The 23927-nt window shown below is 53.1% G+C and overlaps 1 protein-coding gene across 2 annotated transcripts; it reads left to right on the top strand.

The window, feature by feature from the left end:
* Positions 1 to 689: 689 nt before the first annotated feature.
* Positions 690 to 21989, top strand: SCARB1 (scavenger receptor class B member 1). Of its 2 annotated transcripts, none has more exons than XM_062589880.1 (12): positions 690 to 841; positions 5593 to 5750; positions 7348 to 7489; positions 8211 to 8414; positions 8733 to 8828; positions 9429 to 9541; positions 11630 to 11796; positions 12304 to 12422; positions 14060 to 14133; positions 15081 to 15132; positions 15658 to 15804; positions 19877 to 21989. In XM_062589880.1, the coding sequence occupies exons 1-12, from the start codon at positions 722 to 724 to the stop codon at positions 19997 to 19999; spliced, it is 1515 nt and encodes a 504-aa protein (XP_062445864.1). In that variant the 5' UTR covers positions 690 to 721; the 3' UTR covers positions 20000 to 21989. The 2 variants fall into 2 exon arrangements, with proteins under 2 accessions (XP_062445864.1, XP_062445865.1); XM_062589881.1 differs by lacking the exon at positions 19877 to 21989 and adding an exon at positions 18729 to 18854.
* Positions 21990 to 23927: the final 1938 nt, after the last annotated feature.

The following is a 23927-nucleotide window of genomic DNA, read 5'->3' as shown; positions in this document are numbered from 1 at the left end:
TGGGCAGAGACCGCCGCTCGTGCAGCTCTCCGGCGACCGCGGAACCGCTGCGTTCGGCGCCAACGCAGCCAAGCGCTCCGCGCTCTGGACGCGAAGGGCGCCTCTTGCTCCGGTCACCACGGGATCTGTTGTCCTGCTCGGACACCTCCCAGCAGCCTGGATGTACTGCAGCGCCTCAGGGCTGTCTCCTCTCTTCAGCTCCTTCCGTTGCGCTGGTTTTTGAAGGAGAACGCACCGTCCCACGGGATTGCTGTGGGTAACAAAGACTTTTCAGTAGCAAAAATGTTTCAAAAGAATTCAGCTTTCTCCTGCGTGCCGGCTCTGAAATCGTTACTGCTGGAGAAAACTGGTCAGTTTGGTGACCCGACTGGCCAAAGTCGTGCCAGCTGAACACGGCGGGAGGGGGACAACACCCAGCTAAGCTTTGAGGTCCAGTTTCTGGAGCGCGGCGGCTGCCCTGGCCCCGGCGCTTTTTGCCGGCGCGGCTCGGCCCGGGCTTCCCCGGCGGCGACGCGCGAAAGGCCCAAATCTGCGGAGCGGGAAGGGGGAGGAACCGCTCTCGGGGGCGAGGAGCTGCCTGCCCGCCGCCCGCCCAGGGGCGGCGCGTCCCCGCCCGCCGCCGGGGCCGGGCCGAGCCGCGCCGCGCCGAGCCGCGCCGCGCCGCCGTCGGGGCGTCCAGCGGCGGGGGGCGCAGGGCTGCGCGCTCCGCTCGGCCTCGGCCATGGCCGCGGCCCGGTGCCGAGTGTCGGTGGGGCTGGGGCTGGCTGGGGCGGTCCTCGCCGCCCTCGGCATCTGCCTGCTCGTCGCCGGGCCCGTCATCATCAAGGAGCAGGTCGTCAAGGTCGGTGTGCGGGGGGCCGGGGCGGCTGCGGGGCGGCGGCGCCGGCTGCGGGGGGTGCGTGGGGCAGGGCCGGTGCGTGGGACCTGGGGTGCCGGGTGCATGGGGGTGCGTGAGGCAGGGCCGGTGCGTGGGACCTGGGGTGCCAGGTGCGTGGGGGTGCATGGGGCAGGGCCGGTGCATGGGACCTGGGCTGCCAGGTGCATGGGGCAGGGCCGGTGCGTGGGACCTGGGGTGCCAGATGCGTGGGGGTGCATGAGGCAGGGCCGGTGCGTGGGACCTGGGGTGCCGGGTGCATGGGGGTGCGTGAGGCAGGGCCGGTGCGTGGGACCTGGGGTGCCAGGTGCGTGGGGGTGCATGGGGCAGGGCCGGTGCATGGGACCTGGGCTGCCAGGTGCATGGGGCAGGGCCGGTGCGTGGGACCTGGGGTGCCGGGTGCATGGGGGTGCGTGGGGCAGGGCCGGTGCGTGGGACCTGGGGTGCCGGGTGCAGGGGGGTGCATGGGGCAGGGGTGGTGCGTGGGACCTGGGGTGCCGGGTGCATGGGGGTGCATGGGGCAGGGCCGGTGCGTGGGACCTGGGGTGCTGGGTGCATGGGATGCGTGGGGCAGGGCCGGTGCGTGGGACCTGGGGTGCCGGGCGCATGGGGTGTGTGGGATGGGGCTGGTGCGTGGGACCTGGGCTGCCGGGTGCGTGGGGGTGCATGGGGCAGGGCCGGTGCGTGGGACCTGGGGTGCTGGGTGCATGGGATGCGTGGGGCAGGGCCGGTGCGTGGGACCTGGGGTGCCGGGCGCATGGGGTGTGTGGGATGGGGCTGGTGCGTGGGACCTGGGCTGCCGGGTGCGTGGGGGTGCATGGGGCAGGGCCGGTGCATGGGACCTGGGGTGCTGGGTGCATGGGATGCGTGGGGCAGGGCCGGTGCGTGGGACCTGGGGTGCCGGGCGCATGGGGTGTGTGGGATGGGGCTGGTGCGTGGGACCTGGGCTGCCGGGTGCGTGGGGGTGCATGGGGCAGGGCCGGTGCATGGGACCTGGGGTGCTGGGTGCATGGGGGTACGTGGGGCAGGGCTGGTGCGTGGGCTCTGGCAGGCCCAGTGCACGTCCTGGCCTAGTGCATGGATGGTAGCTGTGCACAAGTTTTTTGTGTGCAGGGTTATCTAGGGTTTCTGAGACAGCTGAGCACCAGAGGGCCTGAGGCTTGGAGCGCTTTTGAAGTTGTAGCATGGGTGAATCCAGCTGCGGGCCCCTGCCGCAGCTGTGCTGGGGCGGGACAGGCAGTTGTCCTCTCGCAGCGAGGGCTTTCTGCACAGCTGGAGTCAACTCGGCGCCTGGGGCGCAGGCAGTCTCCGCTGTCACCCTGGCGCCGTCCTTCCTCCTGTCTGCACTGCCTTCACCTGAAGCACTAGCTGTTCCTCGTGAAGATGCGCGCACAGATTGCCAAGCCTTGACTTAGTCTGGCAAGAAGTTTTCTGAATTGGCTGTAGGACAAACTATGCCGGAATACTCCGGAGGGAAAGATTGCCCTGATTGCACGTTTAATGAGTTTTCTATGATGCCAGTGCACTTAATAATACTTATGTAGCTGGCCAAAGGCTGTGTGGAGGCGATTACACAAACAGCTGCCTGGCAGCAAGTTTGCTTATGTTCAAGGAGCTTCTTGACATGTGGGACTGGTCTAGAAATCAAAGCACTTCTCCTCTGGGAGAGGTAGAGGGACTAGCTGGTGCTTAAAGATGTGTAGCAAGTGTAACAGCTGAGGCTTTCCTCCCCTTTCTGCTGTGGCTCCTATGGGAGAGATGAAAGCATGTTATTACACAGTTTTGCACTGCACAGGTTGCTGCAGCTCTGAATTGTGTTGCAGGCCCTGCAGCAGCCCTGGAGCTTGCCTGGCCAGGATTTGGGAAGTCCTCCGACTTCCTGCCCTGAGGCCACCTTGCCCGCGCAAGGCATCTTGACCTGCCTGCGAATGAATGGGGTGATTTGCTCTTGCTTCACACGTGGAATAACCTCCACAGAGGGGTTCTGTGGTTTAATGTTAAACAGAAATAATAGCTGAGTGCTGATGTCTAGGATGGCCAGAAATACCTAGGGCCGTACTGAAAAACCTAAGGTTGGTCTTCAGAGTGCTGTGTGATGGGAAAAGCTGAGCCTTGAAGGTACCAGTGCTGGTGTGAAGGGGTTGAGCAGGGCAGGTGGAGGGTGGTTGCCAATCTTGCCTTCTGCAGCTCTGCTAAGGTTGTAGCTTTGGGGCTCTTTTTATGGATAAAGTCGATAAGGAAACACACAGTAGGAAGGGGAATGTGGAGCCCAGCTCCCACCCTGTTTGCAGAACTGAATCTGCTTGGGAGGCTACACTTACTGCCCTGGTGACAGGGCCACTTGTGACCTTGGCTCAGCAAAACCTGGGGATGTGGCTTTTCTGGAAGCACCTGAAGTACCATGGACCTGCCTAAGATATGCACTTTAACACAGTTAAACTACATCAACTAATTTGCAGTTGGTTAAAAAGCTGATAAGCTAATAGCTTTTTTTGTTTGGTTGGTTGTTTTTCTCTTCTGAGCCAGGGTGTGGGCATACAGCAGTGTGGTGCATGAGTCGGCTGCAGTGAATAACTGACCTCTTTGCAAAATATAATCAGTGCTCGGCCTGCAGCAATCCAGTCCTCGGCCATGTCCAGCCAGTCAAGTGCCTGTGTGGTCTTTGACGAGCATCTGTCGCTTAACATTTCCTCCATCTGGAAACTCTTCTACTTCCCTACTTGAAAGCTGGGATAAGACTAAAAATAGCCAAAGGTAGTGCTGTAAGTTGTAGCAGGATGAATGAGGAACATGGTGAGAGAGGATGTGGAGGACAAGATCTTACATTTGAAGTTGCACTTGAATGCATCAGAGCAGAGGTTTCCTCTAGAGATTCAGAAGACAATCAGGAGGCAGCAAGCTCTCAGTGATGTTTTGTAACTCATCTTAGTTAAAGCTATCCTGTTTCAGATGTGTGACCATGTTTGTGTGAACCTACAAGTAGTTTAATTCTAAGGCTTCCCTATTAAGTAGATTCTACTTATTGGCATCTTTAGAGCACCTAGAGTTACTGTGTGCAGATGGGAGAGGGCTGAGACAGTTTCGGAGAGCCAGGATGCAGCTCTGCCTGACTGTGTGTACGTGTTCTATAAATATATGTATACATAGCAAGGGCTCCAGTGAGCACAAGGCAGAATATACGTGTCCAGTATAACATGAGTGGCTGGATGGAAAGGGGTAAGGTCTAGAAAACAAAGGAAAGCAGATGTTGTTCAGATTCTCCAGGAAAAGCAGGAGAATAAGGGTTATAAAACAGGCTATCTTTTGCTTAGTTGCTATTGTTCTCCAGTGGATTCTGGGCTGTAAAATCCTTTATGCTTGCAGGATTGAGGCTCTCGAGCCAGCAGCAGCAGCAGCTGGGTGTTGAACTGAACATGAGAAGGGTTTGCGATAGGGGTTGTGTTACGCAGTGCCAGAGGGGTGTATGCTTGGAGTCAGGGCTTAGAGGGTTTGCCGGGACCTTGAGACAGGGGATGGCAAGCCCTGCTCCTCCTGGGCAGCTGGGCTGCCAGGGGCCCTGGAGAAGAAGAGTCGTCGCAGGACCCAGCTACCTGCCACAGTGTGATGCCCATGAGTCTTCACTGATTAGTGGGTCAAAACTGGTCAAAAGCAAGCCTGGTTATGGTGCAAAGTAGGTGCTCAAGGTGCAAGGTTCTGGAGCTGAGAGATAAACCAAGGGTGCCGTTGACTCTGAAGCAGGCTGTACTGGGTCTGAGTCAAAGGATCTCAGTCTTTAGAGATGACTCTAGTTATTTCCAGATCACCTTGGTGGGTATAGCTCAGGGAGCACAGCAAGCACTCCTCCAGGAGGAGGAGTGTGAGTACAGTCTGGCCAGACCTGGCTGTGGCCAACTGCCATGCTGTCCCGGACCAGAGTGGGCTGACGTAGTCCCAAAACCAGCCTCAAGAGCCAGGAAGGAGATGAGAAGGTGTGCAACACCTGGGCTAGGAACTAATGAAGACTTGCAAGTAGTTTGGGGGTTCTTGTAGGCATTACCAGTGGATTTTAAGTGATACGAAAAACGTGATTATCCATTGCCATCTGTCTTATGCCCCACTATGAGTCACTGCAGGATGACAACTAAGAGGAAGAAAAGGCATGTGAGCCCCACTGGGATACAATTTGGTTGTTGCTCTTGTTCTTTGTCTGTTTTTAGGGAAATTGCAGGTCCTTCTGTCCGATATATAAAGAGTCGTGTGGCTGGAGTTTGCTTAACATTCTTCCTCCAGGCTTGGCTCTAGCCACGCTGAACAGCCAAACATGACAGATGAACTAAGACCTTCAGGGCAGACTTGTTTGTGCCAGGCAAGTCAAATATGCAGAAGTACAAATAATTTAGTGCTGGCTTGGCTGGCACAGTGCAAGCCTGTAGCATGTCAAAACAACTTTGAAACCCTCTGGGTAGGGGTCCGGAAAGTTGGTTCTGAATAAATAAGCCTACAGACATCCTGCAGCATGAACTTGATGCTTATGCATACATAAGTTCTCATTTTAAGTCTGGTTCTGTTTCACTAGGCAAGATGCGACTGGATCCTCTGGAGAAGGCCTTCTGGCACTGCAGCTGTCAGCTGCCCCTGACAAGGGCTGCACTCTGGATGATGGGCTCTCAAAGCTCCCAAGGTGAACATGCTCTCCTGGGGCAGCCCAGCCTAAATGTGGTGTCTCCTTTCCACTGCAGAATGTGAGGATCGACCCCAGCAGCATTGCCTTCGGCATGTGGAAAGACATTCCCGTTCCTTTTTACCTCTCGGTGCACTTCTTCGAAGTGATGAATCCCCAGGAGGTCCTGCAGGGAGCGAAGCCAGTCGTGAATCAACGTGGGCCCTATGTTTACAGGTCAAGTGCTGGTGGCTAGGCTTCTGGCTGACTCCTCAGTGAAGAGCCACGGCATTAGCATGCTTGGAGTGAATCTAGTGATGTAGCATTTTAGAGCAGTTACAGAACATTTGGTTGCTTTATTGTTGATGCCAAGAGTAGGACCACATCAAGGCTGTAAGGCTTGGCGGTCCTTCCAGTTTGGGCTATGGAGCTCAGGCCTGTGCAGGGAACTTGGGCCTGTTAGCTAGCCATACTTGGGCTCATGCAGTCTCAGAGCAGGGGTGAAAGGTAACCAAGTGGTGGTGGGCAATCCTCATCTTCAGAGGGGACTTGAGTTTCATCTTAGCTCTTCATTTAACAGTCCAGCTCCACAGCTGGAGATCTGAAGCTGAAGTTGCCTCTTAAAATATCAGACTTCCTGAATTGTCCAAGATGTCTCATCTAATATGATGAGACAGACGGTCTGTCTACAGTGAACACTGTTTATGAGAACCAGTATGGAGCACTAAAACTTGGTCAGGTCCACCTACGCAGGGCTGGGTCTCTTGCCGCAGCTGAGAATGGTGGTTGAACTCTCAGATGCCTCTGTAGACCTGGAACATGAAGTGATGGGAGATGCTGAGCTGAGTGTGTGCAGTTACATAAATAGCAATATTCAACATGTTAGTGCCTACACATGTAGGCAAGGTCAGGTCAGCAGCCTAAGCAAGCTCATGTGGGAAGATTAGTGGTCTAATCCAAAGCTGTTTGAGTAGTGTTGGGGGAAACCTGGCAGTGTGTATATGGCCTTGTTTCCACTGGACTTGCCAGATCAGCACTGTAAGACCACGTGGCTTCTGTATGCTGTGATCGTGTCCACAGTCATGGTCCTGGGGAAAAGGCTTCACTTAGAGTAAATAAGAATAAACAAATGGGCAAAGCTTATTAGTGTCCTTAGGTTTCTGCTGAGCAAGATTAGTGCCCTTCCCTAACATGGGCCATAAAATGGAGGCTCCACAATAAAGGACTTTGTTTTGCTGGTGGATTGAGCAGTGGCTCCCCGTGGTGCTGTAGCAGCTCACACTGCTGGGGAAAACCTTGCAGTACTGCGGAGAATCACAGCCCCCACGCGAGACCTGGTCTACCCCAGCAGCATGTGGCATGCACGAAAAGGTACTGCTGCAAGGCAGCATGCAGAAAATTGGCATGGGTGGTGACCCCCGAGCTCTGAGGAGCAGGCTAGCCCCCACGCTGTGTGGAGCATCGTGCTGCAGACGGCTCCTCAACCCAGGAGAGATCAGGGAACTCGGAGCAAATCAGTGTGTGGGCCTGTCAGCTGCGCAGATCTCTTCCTGCTCGGTATTCCCGTGTCTTGCAGGCTGTTCCTGTGTGTGGGATGGTGCATGTCTGCTTGTCTGCTCACCTGGGCATCTCCCTGATGAGGCTGGGCTTCTCATCAACTGCGGATGAAATGTCAGGGGGGATTTATTCATTCCTCTGTCAGCAACAGATGTTTTTTGTTGCTGAACCCGTCAGCTGGGTTCTGAGCTGGGCAGAAAAACCCCAGTATCTTCACAGGGTGGTTGAAGGCCCCTCACATCAGGGAGGGTTCCCACGTTCTCCTCTCTCTTTGCAGAGAGTTCAGGTATAAAACGAACATCACATTCCACAACAATGACACCGTTTCCTTCCTCGAGTACCGGAAGCTCTTCTTCCAGCCGGAGCTGTCCATGGGCAGGGAGGACGACTACATCGTCGTGCCGAACATCCTGCTCATGGTAACCTGCTCCCCAGAAGGGTACTGGTGACCCCGCTTGCAGGGGGGAGGATGGTGCCCAGTGGTATCTTGCAGCTTGCTTTCTTGTTGGGCTTAAGGCTCGTTAAGCCCAGATGTGGTTTAGGCTTGAAGAACGCAGTTCACTGCTTTCTGGCTGTTGGGGGTCGTGTTGGACTGTCAGTCAGTCACGACTGGAGAAATTGTGCATAAAAGCACTAGCTGGCACTGCTTAGTGGGGAGGCTCAGCACAACTCCAACAGCTTACCTAAAATAGTCCCTCGAGATGCAGAGATGGGACAAGGGGCAGCAGTGACTTAGATGTTACCCTTGGTGATGTTCTGCCCAACAGCAGTTATTCTTGCAAGACAGATGAGGCCTTTCTGAAAGTGAGACGTGCAGAGGGGTGCCATGCGAAGAAGCTGGACGAGTCTGTAACCTTGTCCAAGCCTCCTCTGATAAAGTGACACCTGCAAGTCTTCAGTGGCTATTGCCACTAACTACATTATCTCTCCAAATTTGGGATAAATAGTGAACAGGTGATAGTGGCGAATAATTGTGAATGCTTCCCTGAAGGATTTCTGTAGGACTGTAGAGCAGTGCAGCAGAGGAACCTTGCTGAGCACTGAAGGTTTATTGCTGCTTTTTTTAAAAAAAATGTTTATTTGTTTTTAGTTTTTTGAGTAAAGACAGTTCTTGTCTCAGAGGTTTATTTTCTTCCCCAGGGGGCAGCTGTAATGATGGAAAAGCTGCCAAACTTTGTGAAGCTCTTACTGAGCGGAGCCCTGGCTGGCCTGAAACAGGAGGCGTTCATGAACCGGACAGTAGGAGAGCTCATGTGGGGATACCAAGACCCTCTTATAGAAACACTAAATATGCTTGTGCCTGGCTTGATCCCTTTCAAGGGAAAATTTGGCTTATTTGTCGAAGTAAGTAAACTGTCGCTTGGAAACACTAAAATTGCACTGATATTGCTTGTGGGATCAAGTGTCCAGGCAATCCCCCTCACAAACAGGTCAGAGTGCTTGTGTGTGGTTAGTGGTGGTTGTGCAAGCCTTCCATAATCCTCCCTTCAGTAGGAACTCGACAGATTAGAAACCGCACCAAACCATAGCAACTGAAATAAGTAGAGTTCAGTAGCTTACTGCATGTGGACACCCGCTGAGCTAATGAAGCATGTGGAGGTGTTGTTGTGTTGTAGTCCTGCTGCATATAATGGATTAAAAGTTGGTTTCTTCTCTCTGCAGTTTAACAACTCCAATTCAGGACTGTTCACAGTGTATACAGGCATGAAGGACATCAGCAGAGTTCACATGGTGGATTCATGGAATGGATTAAGAAAAGTAAGTGTTGGGTTGCAAATCTCTAATATTAGGCTACTCACTGCTCTAAAGCAAGACAAGCTAAAAGCCATCAGTGTTACTGCAAGATCTGGCTGGTAGCTTGGCAGGTAGGTTTCTGCAGGGCTTCAACCATCACAACTTCAAGTTGCCAGAAGGCTTGTCATGAAGCATTAATCTCACCCATCAGCTGACTGACTAGGGCTTGAAATGCTTTCACGGATGTTTGAGTCTATTGGTTGAAGTTCCAGGCTCCGGTGGCCTGTGTTCTTTCAGGAATTACTTTAAATACCCTCATGAAAGGGGTGCTTATTCTTTCTGTGGAATTTCACTCCTAACTAAAATCAAATGAATCTGCAGATCAATGGCTACATGATCACTAAAGGCAGGAGAATTTTGCCCCATTTGTCCATTAACAGGGCAGGTGTTTGAATGTGGTAACCTTGATATCTCAAGGTCTTCCCTTTAACTCTGTATGGAAGTTAAGGTTTTACCGTGGCAGTAACTTTAAAATGGCAGTTTAGAATGGAAAATGGCAGAGACAGAAGTGAACTGACCAACAAGCTTGTCTGGCTGAGCTCCAGCTCTGCATCTGTCCTGCAGGTGAATTACTGGCAGACCAATGAATGCAACATGATCAACGGGACCTCGGGGGAGATGTGGCCACCATTCATGAGCCCGACATCACTGGAGTTCTACAGTCCCGATGCCTGCAGGTGAGCCCCCAGTGCCCTGCGTGGCCTTCAAAAGTCACTCCCGTTACCCACGCAGGTGCTTGGAAATGTGGGGTTGACACGGGGTGGAACAGAGTACCCATGCGGTGGCACAGAGGACTAGGGACTGGTCTCTGTAGTTAAAGCTCCAGCTACAGTGCAGTGGTGCAGCAGCAGAACTTCACGAGCAACAGAGCGGCTCATTTAGTTGCATCTTGTGATGGTCATAAAAATATTTCTTAGGTTACTGGAGAAATCTAGCTTATGCTTGTTGAATGAGCAGGAAATGACCAATCTAGATAAAGTATGGGAGGAGAATGGAGAAGTGAGGATTGTCTTATGGATATTTGGTTATAACCATTTGGCCACAGAACTTGCAGCTGGCTAATTGCTTGCAAAAAGTGTCAGAAGAGCTAATGCTGCTCTTTCCAGGCTGCTTCATTTCTTGTTTGAGCCCTCTGCCTTGTGCGCTATTGACTGTAGCTGATCAAGCAGGGGTTAAAGTGCCCTGTGGATTCTGCCCTGCTCATGTTGAAACTTCCTAAAGCTGGAACGAGGGGAAGCAGAGGAGACAGGCCATGGCACAAAGCCCTGTTCCCAGCTTGGGGGAGATAACGTTAATTCAGGCTTTGCAGTTAGTGCTGCAGAACAAGCAGAGTGCTTGTGCTGGATGGAGAACAATGACCCCTTCCAGCTAACCAGCAAAGTCATCTGAGGCGAGTATTAGTGCACAAGAGGCATCAGCAAACACCCAGTGGCCTGGAGCCAAGGACTTAGAGGAAATTTTTTGAGTAATCAAAGATTAAATAAACCTGTCTGTCTCTGTAAAACCAGAAAAATCTAAGGAACTGAGTACATGTTTTCTGGCAAGGCATAAAGTGAAGTGAAAGAAGTCATGGTGGGGCTCCAGCTGGGTGCAAAAGCTTCCCTCAGGATGTGATGCACGGGAAGTGGGTACTGCGGAGGAAGTGGCTCAGGCATGCTGATGATATTCTCTTAGCAAACCAGTGCTGTTGGTTCTCCCCAAAGCCACTGTTGCAGCATCTCTGATGGCCCAGCTGGCTAGGGAGGACTCACAAACGTCAGCTCTAAGAAAATAATAAGGCACTCCTCACCCTAGCCTCTTCTTTCAGGAAAAATTTGTGGCTCCTTGGGCTAAAAAACCAAAACTGTTTAGGAGTCCAGTTGTGCTGAGCTTGAGTTAGAGCCCATCTGTCTCCCTGATGGGGGCATTGGGGCCTGGTCTCCTCACAGTTTGCACATCATGTGCAGCCAATAGACTGAGATGCAGCTGTGTGGGTGTCCCCGCAAGGTAGGCTATGTTTTACCCTGCTAATATGTTGCAGCAGCTTCTGCCATCTCTCCAGAAGGCAACCACAGCTGAGAAGCATGCACAGAACTGCCAAAAGTGCTTTGAATCCGATATCCTAGGTTTCAGTCTTGGCAGGCAGTTACAGGGATAAGCATCCTCCTTCGTCTAACCAGGCTGTATCTCTGCAAATCTTGCTTGTGTGTGAAGGAGGGAAACTTCCCTCCTGGAAACTTGCATCTACCCTGACCAGCTGGTCTGAATGATGCAGCCCCAAGTAACTGGCCTGTTGTACCCAGAAGAAAATCTGACTGCATGATAGAGTTCCTAAGGTAAGCTTTTCTGTTCCCCTGGTGGCCTACATACTGAAGTCATGCTGCAAAAGCAGAGATTTAGCCAGTGTCTGTCTCCTGTGACAGAGCACCTCTGCCTTGGAGCCAACACTTGCACAAAGAAAGCATTATCTCTCCAGAGAGCATCTGTGGGGATTGTTATTTGCCCTTAAACAAATCTCATCTGGCTTTTGCAAACGGATTTGTAAGCCTGTGTGTCTCCATAACTAGTCCTGACCAACTCTTTATCTGTGCTTAAAACATGGAAAACAAATGGCTGAAATGCTCATTCCCAATCCAAAGCACTGTTCTAGGTGTTTATCTTGATCTCAAAGTCTAAGTTACATTGCAGCTGTGATCTTATCCAGCTACGATAAGAACCTGGTTCTGTTTTTAAAACCCCTTGGCTGTTGGCTAATCTTAATTCCTCTCCATTGAAATGCTTTTCAGGTCTATGAAGCTGGTGTATGAGCAGTCTGGGGAGTTTGAAGGTGTGCCCACCTATCGCTTTGTGGCACCGAAGACTCTCTTTGCCAACGGCACGGACTACCCACCCAACGAAGGCTTCTGCCCTTGCCTACAGTCTGGTATCCAGAACATCAGTTCCTGCAGGCTCAGTAGGTCCTTTCCTTCTCTGGTCCCTCTGCGCTTTTAGTTCTTCTCTGCCATACTCTTGCCATACCAGTATTTAGCTGCAGGGAAATGGTATGAGGCCTCCTATCCAGAAAGTCTGCTCAGCCACCTGCCAAGCGCTGAAAGATACCGTGGGTGGGGAAAGGCAGGCCACATAACTGCCCAAATGAACTTTAATGCTGGACAGTTGGTGCAGGTTACACAGGAGTGAACCTGGACTTCAGTGTCCTGACCCATGTCTAGGTACAAGCTACTGCAGCGTTGAATGGTGGGTTTGGAAGGGAGAGAGGAGCTTAAACCTAGGTCTTAGTTTTCCCCAAGTGCTAGGATAAGTTACAGGAAGGATGAGAAGGAACTTTTTCACTGGGAGGGGAATGATAGAAACAATTTATCTTAAAGCCTGTTCAGAACCAATGCTTTTCACGGTTAAAATGTCAACAAAACTCCCTAATGGGCTTGGCTGAGCTGAAGATGGCTTTACTCTCATCCAGATGCACCCCTGTTCCTTTCCCACCCACACTTCTACAATGCTGACCCCTTCCTGGTGAACGCTGTTGATGGCCTGCACCCCAACAAGGAGCAGCACGCGCTCTTCCTCGACGTGCACCCAGTGAGTGAGCCTGTCTGAAGCCTTGCCTCGGAGGGAGGAGTCCTGCTTTGGGAGAGGCTGGGGGATTAAGCTGGGGTGCGGGCTTATCGGCCAGGGTGGGGGCATCTCCCACCAGCTGCCCAGTGGCCTCACTCTGCTCTCATGGTGCTGATTTGTGCAGGTTCCATAGTGCAGAGGCTGGCAAGGGCATGTGCAGATAAAAATATCAAAACCATAAACTAATTAAATAGCTCGTGTGGCTTCTAGAAAATTGCAGAACTAATTATGAGCATAATTATTTTGATAAGCACAGTCAAGTTTTTCTTTCCTCTGACTCAGGAATGTCCATAACACCAGGAGGCGCATCTAGCAGCACACTAGTTGTGCCCTAGATCTAAGAGCTTGTGCAGTCATGACAGCTGACCAGCAAAGTCTAAAGATCACTCTAGCTGAAGCATTGCCACTGGTTTTTGGTTTCACTTTTTTCACTGTCCCAGATAGCCCTTCTGGCTGGCTTCTTCTGAACTGGACTGACTCAGTGCTGTGCTTCTTGCATGTCTATAGCATAAGGGAAAAGGAAACACTCCAGTGGTGACGGGTTGAGGTGTCTTGAGCCATCTGTGCAGTCCCCGCTGCTGATGGGGAGGGGGCTTTGGGCTCTTCCACCCATAGCCTGTATTGCAAGTGATCAGATCTTCCAAGTGTTCGGTGATGTTAGTTCAAGCAGGGAAACAGCTCCTCTCTTGAGGTAAGGTAAGTGTGTTTGTTATCTAGGCATTGGACTCTCTCTCTGGTTTCTTATCATAGTTAGGAAAATCTAATTAAGTTTATTACAGTATTAAACATCTTCTGATAACAGTACAACTAACTATATCCTTATCTAGCTGGTGCCTGCTGAGTATGGTCCTGCAATGAGTGCAATCCAACAAAAACTCTGCCCTTAAAAACGTGTTGCAAAACTGCAGTGTCATGAGAAACCAGTGCTCTAGATGAATGTCAGCAAGACCAGTTTTGCAGTTTATCTTTGCTATCTTAGTCTCTTGCTGGACAGCGATAGCAGTTGATACCTAGTCGCAGTTATGAGAAATGATCTGGGCCCTTGGCTGTGCACTTTTGTTTGGTTGTTTTTTTGGCATTGGCATGTCTTTGTCACCTAAGGAATCGCTTGCAAGCTGCATGTGCTACTCAGCCAGTTTCAGCGTGCTTAGGCTCAGGCCCACGGGCCCTGGGCCGCGTAAAACCTCCCCGTGCGCGTGCTGTCTGCCCGCTGAGCGTGCTGGCTTCCTCCCGGGGCACCCGCGGGCTGTGCTGGGGCCGCTCTGCGGCAGCGAGACCTGCTCAAGTTAGCCGTGTGCCTTCACCGGCTAACCCCGGGTCGCTGCCCAGCGAGCGCGCGAGGGAGGGGAGCACGTGCCAAGCCGCCCCCAGCGTGCTGCCGCCGCGAGCCGTCGTCCCCCGAGCCTGGGCACCTGGCGCCTGGGGGAGCGGGGCAAGCCCCAGCCCCGCTCCTCGTCCCGTGTGCAGCCACCGCAGCAGCTCTCCGCGCGGTCCGGGGCAGTCGCACCCAAGGCGGCTTTGGCGGAAGGCCAGGGGCTGCTCTCCCGCGAGGAGGCGGATGCTGCCCGCACGGGTGACGCGGTCGGCCTCTCCCTTTACAGGTGACGGGCATCCCGATGAATTGCTCCATCAAGCTGCAGCTGAACCTGTACATAAAGCAGGTGGCGGGTATAATGTAAGTAATTGTCTTCTGGAAACGGCAGTCTGTCTTCCCAGAGCTGGAAGTGTTGCTGATCGCTGTACAGAGTTTGCTGTCGCCGAAGAGGAGGCAGCTCTGAGCTCGCCGGCGCTGAGCTCGCCGGCGCTGAGCTCGCCGGCTCTGCCGTCGCAGAAGCCAGCTGGGTCGCGAGGCGAAACGTCGGCTGTTCCCTAGGCTCCGAGCTCGAGCCGCGCGCTGCGGCTGCTTGTTTCGCCAGCTCTCGCAGGCTCTCCCGCGCCGGGCGGGCAGGCGGCGTGGTGCGAACGCTCTGACTGCGCCGCTCTGGCGGGGGAAGTGCCGAAGCTTTTTGCGCGCGTGCAGCTGGTCGGAAGCCGCTGCGCCGACACGGGGAGGCTGGGCACGCTCGGCCTTCAGCGCTGAAAGCTGAAGCTGTGCTCCCCAAAAGGCTCTTTGAACTAGCTATGGGAACAAACGGGAACCTCTCCAGAAGGGCTCCGTAACAACGTTACGTGGTGCCAAGCGTTAAATAGCCGCGGGAGCGGGGACAGGCAGAAACTCGCTGCGTTGTAGACCGGCTGTATGCCGACAACAGCCCTGGTGCTGTGCGCTTGGCTACGGCACCCCTTAATGCCGTGCGGGGGCCTGAGACGTCCTGCAGTTACAAGTTTAGTGCGACTTGAGCGAACGTACCCGGAGCCTAGCTTTGGGACGGCACTTACTGCTGTCGTCGGGCCGTTGGGCACGCGGAGAAATATAAGCTCTGCTCTTGCGCGGACGGCCCTGGCTGGACCTGGTCCCGAAGGGGGAGGGAGTCCCCTGAAGCGGGAGGAGTTGTTGCCTCCTTGCACGGTTCTCCTGGCCACTCTCAGTCTCTCAGACCCTTCCTTCCCTGTAGGAAGGACTCGGACACTAGTTGTGACGTGGTCAGCCAGAAATCTAAATGTGCATCTCTCTCCCCTCAGACAAACAGGGAAGATTAAGCCGGTGGTCCTGCCGCTGCTGTGGTTCGCAGAGGTGAGCTGTACTCCCACTGCCTGCCGTGACCCAGTTCTGCAGAAGGTCTCGTGCAGAAGGGTGGAGACTGCTTCCCCACCGCCCAGAGCTGCCGTGCCCGGAGAGGGCTCTGTGCTGTTACGTGACTTCCCTGGGGAAACTCTGCTTTGAATAAGGCTTTGAGCCAACCAGACTAATTAGGGGACCAACAGAGGGTTTTGCAACACTTGGCCACGTGCTTAATCCCTCTGAGCTGAGCAAACCCTGCGCTGTACTTGGTTAACCTCTGGGTGCTGTTCAGCACAGAACCAGAACAGCACTGTCGCCGTGTCCTGTGCTAATTCGGGCCAGTGCGTGCCAGTCCTCTGCAGCTGTGTGCATGTCCAGGGGACTCAGCAATTCAGTAAAAGCTTCTAGCCTGACTGAATCCTACTTAGAAAATTCCCTACTCCCTGCTGGGATCAGTGGGAGGGGAGTTGCGCACCGGGTCTGCCTTGGCACCGGGAGAAAGGGAAGTGTCACTGACAGCTTTGCTTTCCTGAGCAGAGTGGATCCATCGAAGGCTCAGTCCTAAAGCAGTTTTACACCAGCCTGGTGCTGATCCCGTCCGTGATGGACTATCTGCAGTACATCTTCCTTGGGCTGAGTATCCCTCTCATTATCACAGCAGCTTTACTCATGGCAACGAGTAAGGTAAGAACCTGCAGCTGTCTAACAGTAAATGCTGTTACTCAAATCAGACTTAATCAGATGATGTAGATTGGGCTGACAATCTAACACTCCTGATGAAACGTAGGCCGATCTCATGAAGCATGTCCGAATGTTGCCAGGTGCCAGTATATAACAGCAGGACTTCCTCAGCCATCTAGAAACTGGGCTGCAGATAGATAACAAAAGTATTTCTGGCTGTCTCAATGCCCAGTAGTGATAAAAGTGGATTCCTGTAGGAGGAAGCATTCCTCAACTCATCCGGCTGACAAAAGAACGAGCTCTTCAGTCTGGTCTCCTTATAAAGCAGCAGTTTGCTGAAGTCTAAATGTCTCTGCAGGGTCCCAACTGCTTCCTAATCTGAACAGAGCCTTCTTCTCTGGTGCAATATAGCCACTTAAGCACAGCTTGTTCATAAAAGAAACGTGGTAGCTGCGTTCTTGCAGAAAGGGCACAGGTGCTCTGCCCATGTCTCAAGACAACCTGGATCCCATCTTTCCCTAAAATTCACTTGTTTCCCTGCAAGTGAAACTACTTTGGATAGCTCTGGAACTTGGACCCTCGGTGCTTTTGTGGATCTGGACTTAATGAGAAGTGAAAGTATCTGATGCCTGTGGGAAGCTGGCACCTAACCAGAAGTTGGCCCACGATGGGGAGAAGCAGTGAGGATGCTCGATGCCTAGCACAGCGAGAACCTGAACTAGGGATAGAGCACAAAAACTGAGATGCTTGATGGAGATCTGTGGCTCTGGCTCCAAAACATTCATCTGATAACACTAAGCTCCCTGTAAGCTTTAGCTCTTGAAATAGAGATCTAACTCCCTGCCGTAACCTATCAAAATAAGCTTATTTAGTTTAACACTAGAGACAAATAACCTGAGCTGGCTCTCAAGCTAAGAACTGAAGAGGCTGCTTGTGGAGATAAAAAGGCAATGCTTAAGGGTAGGAGTGGGCTCAGGTGAGCAAGTCCATGAGCACTTGGCCTCCAGTAACTGCCCCTGCAGGAAAAGTAACTCAAACCTCACTTTAAATGGTTGCCAGGGTTTTCAAAGTGTCACGTAATGGGATTTTAACCAAGCCTACAACAGCATAATTGACTTAAGCACATGATTCCGAATCTCTTTGTTCCTCCGTGCGCTCCGCAGCCCTGCGGAGGAGCGCTGGGGCCGAGAGCTCGGCGTGGAGCCTCCACTGCGCTGCTGAAGTGGTCAGGCCTCAGGTACTCTGCACCCCTCGGCTTCGGCCACTGCAGGAAGTCACTGGCACATGAGGTGCGTTAAGCAGTTGAGGCTGCCAGCACAAGTAGCTGGCTCCTGTCTGCCTGACCAAGGTGATGCTTTTAGAGGGTGCTTCTTTCTAGCCAAAGTTAGAAATACCTTGCCTTAATGTTTCTGGGGCTACCTGTACAGAAAGTCGCTTTCTGCCCTTGTCCAAACGTGTGAATTAGCAAGATCACCTTTGCCAGCTTGTGACAGTGAGCAGAGACTGTGCACCAGAAGCCAGCAAGCTCCAGCCTTGGAGCTAAGGCCATGGATAAGGTGCCCCAGGGTTTTTGAGCAGGAAACCTGACTTGCCAAAGTCTGCTATTCATCTTCCAGTGATTGCTCCCTCCTTCAATCTTCTTGCTTGACACTTCAGCAAGCAGCTCACCTGCAACGGTGGAGAGCAGCTGCTGGAGGCTCCTTGCCGCCCAAAAGCCACCCCTAAAGCCTGAGTCTCCTAGTACACTGCGAGGCTGCAAGCAAGAGCATTCACGCAGGAATGGTCTTGACTGCTGGCAACTGGGCAAGCCTTTGAAGTAATATTTGGCAGACCACGATATTGTGCTGCTTGGCACCAGCAAATCTGACAATTACTTGCAGTCATTGGGCAGCTGTTTCTCCAGAGCCTTGTGCAGCCCTGGGCTAGTGATTCACCTTGCTTTATGCAAGTCCTAACTCCCAGTATCAAGGAGCCTTAACCGTGCCAGAAGGGGTCAGGAACCAAAGCTGATTCTTAAATTCACTTTAGTCAATTGAATATCTGCTTGTGAAATATCCCGAGCTCAGGCAGAAGCCAGCTGTAAATATCTGGGCTCAGCGGCTCCCACTACTGCTTGAAAAAGTGCCGTGAACTGCTGGAACTAAAATCAACTGCAGGAAGTGTCTGGCTACCTGGAAAGTGAATAAAAAGCCTTAATGATCTTAGAAATCTCTAAGGAGCCTATGCAACAACCCATGAAAGTCTCCCTCTAATGAATAGAGAAGAACTTGTAAACTGGAAGACAGTAATTTGCAGCCAAGGTGTGTTCCTGATTTAAATGTTGCTGATCTAGTAATGATTACTTAATCATGCACACTGCTCCCTCTTGAAGTCGCAGGATGTCACAGGGGACACTGAGCAAGGGCGTTGTCCACTGCTGCCACATGTCGTCCGGTGCGAAGGTCTCGCTTAACCAAATCTCTTCTCAGAATTTCTTGCCTGCCTCTCTAGCTTCCAGAGGGAGTAGAGTGCTCTAAACTCAGTCCAGATGAGGTACGGTGAAACACGTAAATTCTTGGTCTAGTTTGTAGTGGAGCCAGTTTAAAATGCATCTGTTGAGCCTGCAGTTCTAAAATGTGTAAATCTCCTCCTGTACGAGCACAGAGCGTGCCCAAATACGGCGTTATTAATCTCTTCTGCAAACGCGGTCTAAAACCTGAATTGCGACACTCATTTAAAATGCAAATGGACCATTTTAAAACTGGCTTAACACTGACTGAAATCTTACATAGAGGACAGCTTAGTATAACCTACAAATTGTGATCTTCATTAATAAGTAGATTGTAGTTAAACAGTGATTAAAACTTTCTTAAAATCTCCTCTTAAAATTGGAACCCTTACGGAATTCATGTCAAAGTACACCGTAAACTAGCCTGATTATCTTCTAGGAAAAATGCTCTTTATTTTGGACTAGCAATAAAAAGAACTCAGACACTAATAAGGCCAACGAGGCCACCTCTACCAAAAAGCTGCCTCCAGTTAAGGGGACGGTGTTGCGGGAAGCCAGACTGTAGGTGGGTACCCAGTCAAGGTAATATACTTTCCTCTCATCCTGATTTGATTAAGCTTTGCTTAAAACCAATCAAACGGAAATGCTTTCTGTGCACATGTGCCAGACATGCCCTCTTGGCGAGCTTTGACATAATGATGTTGCCTCCTAGCTTTATCCAGGGCAATTTAGTTGTCTTGGTACTCCCACTTAACCAGGCTGCAAGAAGACGCTTTTATTGTTGTTCCCAGTGTACCTGATCTACAGCCCTAATAATAAGATCAGCAGGGATCAGGGTGAAAAATAGGACTGGTGTGAGGAAAGGCTTTTCTCAGCTTTCCCCAGAGAGTTTGTGAGATCCAGGGGTAAGTTTTTAAAAGAGCAAAAGCTCATGGGACTAATAGAGCTAGCTGCCTCATGGATTTCACTCTCCAGAGCCCTGATTAAAAGGCTTTCCGTAGGGGATTTTTGATGTATAAAACATCTGCGTGTGTATTTAGTTGGTGCTCCAAATACTAGTGGACAGAAATGAAAATAACTTCATACCGTTCAGGAGAGGAGATGCAAAAATCTTCTATTTAAGAAGCCTCCAGAAAAGAGTTCTTGAACATTCAAAAATCTGAGAGGTCTTGGGTGCAGTGAGGGATGGGGTGATGGCACCCTGCGATGCTGTGATCCTCCTGTGGGAGCTCTGGAAACCCAGGTGGCTTTGCTCTGTGTCGGGGAACTGGCTGTCATGAGGTCTGCAGGCCTCGAGCAGGTAACAGCATGCTCTAAGAGATACTGGATGTGGTGGAGCGATACAGGCGTTCCAGAAATCTCGCGGCCACTTGACCAGTTGTGCGGAAAGGTTTGCTGTAAGCTGCTCTGTCCTAGCCTGCCAACAGCGTATACCTCGAGCGGGGCCGGTGGTGCGCGTGGGGGCAGGCTGTCGTGGTGGGCACCGCAGGTCTTCGCTGGGCAGCGAGCGTCGCAGCGTGGGCGCCGTGAGGTCTGTTCCGTATTGCAACTGCTGAGTGTGTAGTTGCTGCTGTCTTCTCTGTTCAGAGAACCACCGACGAGAAGAGCCTGCGTGAGCCTGACACGCAGAGCAACCCCGCTCCGTTCTCTGAGACAACGCCGCTCCTGCAAGACACTAGTACGCTGAACCAGGACGATGCCGAAGCCTGAGGTGCCGGCCCTTGTGTGCTCTCCACCAGGGAACACTCGTGTGCTCAGGGAGAAGACTTGCTTTGGATCCAGAGAGCACCCTGGAAGGTAAAGCCATCCTGAGCAACACTGCTAGGAACTCTGCATGTCACTGCAAAGCCACCAGGCAGTGGCACCAAAACTTGCTGCACCAGGGCCCAGGTGGGGTGGAGGTTAGCTCCTTCCGGCACCTGCAGCAGGATTCAAGAACACTTGTCTGAACGGCGCTGGTATTTCCCATAGCATCTCTATACTGGTTGGCAGGCATCGATGAAGAGAGTCACTGGCTGATCTGAGGAGTTATTTTGCTACTTAAAACTGCCTGTTGCCAGGAGTAAAAGGCACTCTAGCAAGAGCCTTTAGATTCGTGCATAAAGCAATGATGGGATTTAGTGATCTTTCTAAATGCTGCCATTTTACATCCCCTGAGAACGGACCCTGAAGTTTTATTGACACATCCTGGGACTGGACTACCCTGCAGGTCAGTTCTGGGTGCCATCACTTCAGTGATGACTTTGTTAGAGGTCTTCAAGGGTACTTGGAACCTGCCCTGGACTGCTCCTGCCTCTGTGTGTATTGAATAGTGCAGTGCTGATTTAAAAGCCCCTAATCTGTGCCAGGATCTTGAGGTCCAGTGATTCCAGTCCAAAGCCCCTTTACTTAACCTGCTGGCTCTCTCCTCCCTTTAGATTTAGATGACTGAGTGAGATAAACCTTGCCAAAAAAGCTTGGCTTTGGTACATCTGATCTGTCACTTAGCTTCCAGCAGACGAGTTGTCTCTACTGCCGGGTCACCCGTGCAGGGTCATGTATCGTAGGTGCTGTAAGGTGCTCGTGTCACTCTGCCTGGGCTGCCAGCCTGCAGGAGGGGGTCAGCTTCTGCCCATTCCCTCCTTTGAGCAATAACAATGACATTTGTGCTTTTGAGGTGGTGGAAGCCATGTGCAGTCATGATGGTAATGATAGCCTTAGTAGGATCTGCCAGAAGTAGTGTAGACCTCTAAAATGAGGTCTTGTTGGGTCTGGGGCTGGAAGCTGACTGAGAGGGCTGGGCTGAGGTCACTCTAATGGGGAAGAAGCCCTTAAACCCAGGGATATTTCAGGGTTAATTATCAGTCAGTAGTTGTCTTCCGCACCTGCTTTCCCAGCTTGCACTATGGGAGACTGAGCAACATTTTGAGAGGCTGAAAGGACCAATGCTGGTGCCTTTGGAAGGGTGAAATGCAGAGTAGGGAAACTTGTCTCTGCACCAGAGTGCTTCCAGCCCTGCTTGTAGCATGGGTACTGCGGTGATCTGGAAACCACTGCTTGTGACCTTCCAGGGGGGCTAAGCAATGTCTTCTCTTTCATGCCACCAGGTCTCTTACTAGGCAGGAAGAGAACAGGAGATAAAACCACCTTCAGCAGCTCACAGGCTAGTGCATTCCTTGCTGGCTGCGTCCCCAGCTGTGTAGCTGGGGTTCAGGCTGTCTTATCACTGAAGTAGCCTAGATAGCACAGACAACGAAGGGGGAAGCTAGGAGCTGCCAAGCACTTGGTCCATAGACAGAAGTTGGTTAGTTCAGGCCTTGATGCCCTGAAGCATCATGCAGGCAAGCTGTGGCTGGTGAAGTCCTTCCCCCAGCTGTGCTGGGGAGTTTCTGTGGCATGATCCGTACTAAGGATGGTGCTTAAACTGCAGCTGTAAACACTCTCTGGTCTTGAATCCAAAATTATTCACCAGCAAATGTTGGCTCACAATCTACGGCTTCAGCAAGCAGTGGCCAAACCGGGAGCACAGTGGAGGCACCGTCTCGGACGAGGCACTACGGGACCCTCGATGCACCAATTCACGTGAATAAGGCCTAGTTGCGTGAGGCGAGACTAACGGTTGATCCAAGATAACTCCCCTTGAGCTCACTTGGTCAAGGTTTTGATGATGTACTATGCTAATTGCTTTTTGTACTGGTAAAACACGAACAAACTACTGCAATGCTGGTCGTGGTAGAGTCCTTTTTTGGCTCTTAATCCAATGCTCTTGCATTTCTGTAGTAAGACAGGACTGTGTCTGCAATAAGAGCTCTGGTGCTGAGCTGCAATAAAAGCATCTGTAGATGATGGGGTGGTGGATGGGTGGTACGGGCACAGGCAGTAGTCAAGGTCTGTGTCAACAGGTTCTTTTCCAGGATGGTGGAGGCTGTGATACCAGCAGCTCTGGGAAGGCAGGGGGCAGAGATGTCCAGGCCTTTCTCAAACTGCTGGAGCTTCCTGGAGGCTGCTTGAGGTCTGGTGAGCTTCCCAGAGCCATCCTGGGGTTCTCAGAGCAGCTGGGAGCTTCCTAGGGTGATTCAGAGCCTTCTAGCACTGCCTGGACCCAAGCTCTAGGGTGTCCTAGACCCCACAGGGAGTGGTCCTGGAGCATTCCCAGGGACTTTCTGCAGTTTCCACAGTTTCCAGAAGTGGCTCAGGCATATCCAGAGGGCTCCAAGACTCACCGGTGTCTCCAGGAGCAGTCCCAGAGCTGCCTGGAGCGTGTCCAGTCCCTTCCCGTGGCACAGACCAGGCCTGAGGCTTCTCTAGAGCACCACTGGTGCCTGCGCAGAGCTGGGTGCACTTGCAGTGACCTGCTAAACTACAGGTGGTTCTGCTGTTCCAGCAGCCTGGAGCCATCCCAGGTCTCCCAGGGCTGGGCCTGGAGTCCTTCCGTGGCCATCTCCAGCTTTCCCATCCCAACATGCTGCGGGGATCGCAGGCTGGGGGGGGGAGGGCAATGTGTGGGGGCAGGCTGGGCGCTTGGGGGGGGAGGCAGCAGTGCTTGGGCAGGGATGTGCATTTGTGCAGACGCAGAGAGGCGCCCCGGAGTCGAGGGGGAGGATGTTAGAGGGGCTGTAGGGGGGACGCTGGGTGTTAAAGGGGGGCTGGGGCTGCCCTGGGGGCATGTGGGATGTTATGGGGGGGGGTGGAGCTGCCTTTGGAGGTCTGGGGTGTTAAAGGGGGGCTGAGGGTGCACGACATGTTAAAGAAGGGGTGTGGGGCTGCCCCGGGGCGGCGGGGAGGGGCGCGGGGCTGCCCGAGGCTTGGGGCGGGCGGCGGCTCCCTGCTGCGCCGCCGCGCGGCCGCCGGGGGGCGCCGTGGTGCCGCGGCCGCGCCGGGCCCCGCGCAGCAGCGGGGCGGGGAAGGGGGCGCGGGGGGGGGGGAGGCCGCGGCCCCCGGAGGAGCCCCCGCGGCCCCCGGAGGAGCCCCCGCGGGCCGGGGCTCAGCCGGACTCGCGGGATGGATCGGATGCACCGGAGAGACCCGGGCGCCTGGGCCTGGCGGGGGGTGGGGGGGGTCCCACGGCCCTGACCTTGGGTCCCCCCCCCAAAAAAACCTGCGGGGGACGCGCGGGCCGTGCCGCAGCCCCGGGTCTGCCCCGCGCACCCCAGCCCGGGCGGGCGTTTGCGCCCGCGCGAGGTGCTTGCGCACGGATAACCCGTTCGCTCATCTCCGCGCACCCCTGCGAGCGGCGGTTGCTCCTCGCGCTCCGGTCGTATTTCTCCCGGGCTTCAGTCGCCTTGTTGGCTGCCAGTGAAGTTTCCATTTCATTTGAAAACACTTCTCATAACCCGCGAGTCCTTTCCCAGCCCCGACTCGCACTCCCTCGCCAGTTCCCTCTCCTTTTATCCGCCTACATCGTGTTCCCTGGCGATGGGACCACCGCCGCCCCGAAGACGGGCACGGCACGGCCAGCGCCCTCGCTGCTGCCTGCTCGCAGGGTTGGCGCAGCAGCCGCTCTAACTCCTCTGCTCCAGGTTAAAGTCATTGACATTTTCTCAAAGGGTTTAATTGGCCTAAATGAGCTCGGTAATTATTGCAGCCTGCAGGGAGCCTCAGGAGGCTGCTCGCTGAAACAGGTTGTGCCTCTACCTTTTGTGGTGCATGCAGGGGGTTG

The sequence above is a fragment of the Rhea pennata genome, chromosome 17 (assembly GCF_028389875.1).
Source record: "Rhea pennata isolate bPtePen1 chromosome 17, bPtePen1.pri, whole genome shotgun sequence".
In the NCBI taxonomy this organism is placed as follows: domain Eukaryota; kingdom Metazoa; phylum Chordata; class Aves; order Rheiformes; family Rheidae; genus Rhea; species Rhea pennata.
This window is presented reverse-complemented; position numbering and strand designations above follow the sequence as displayed.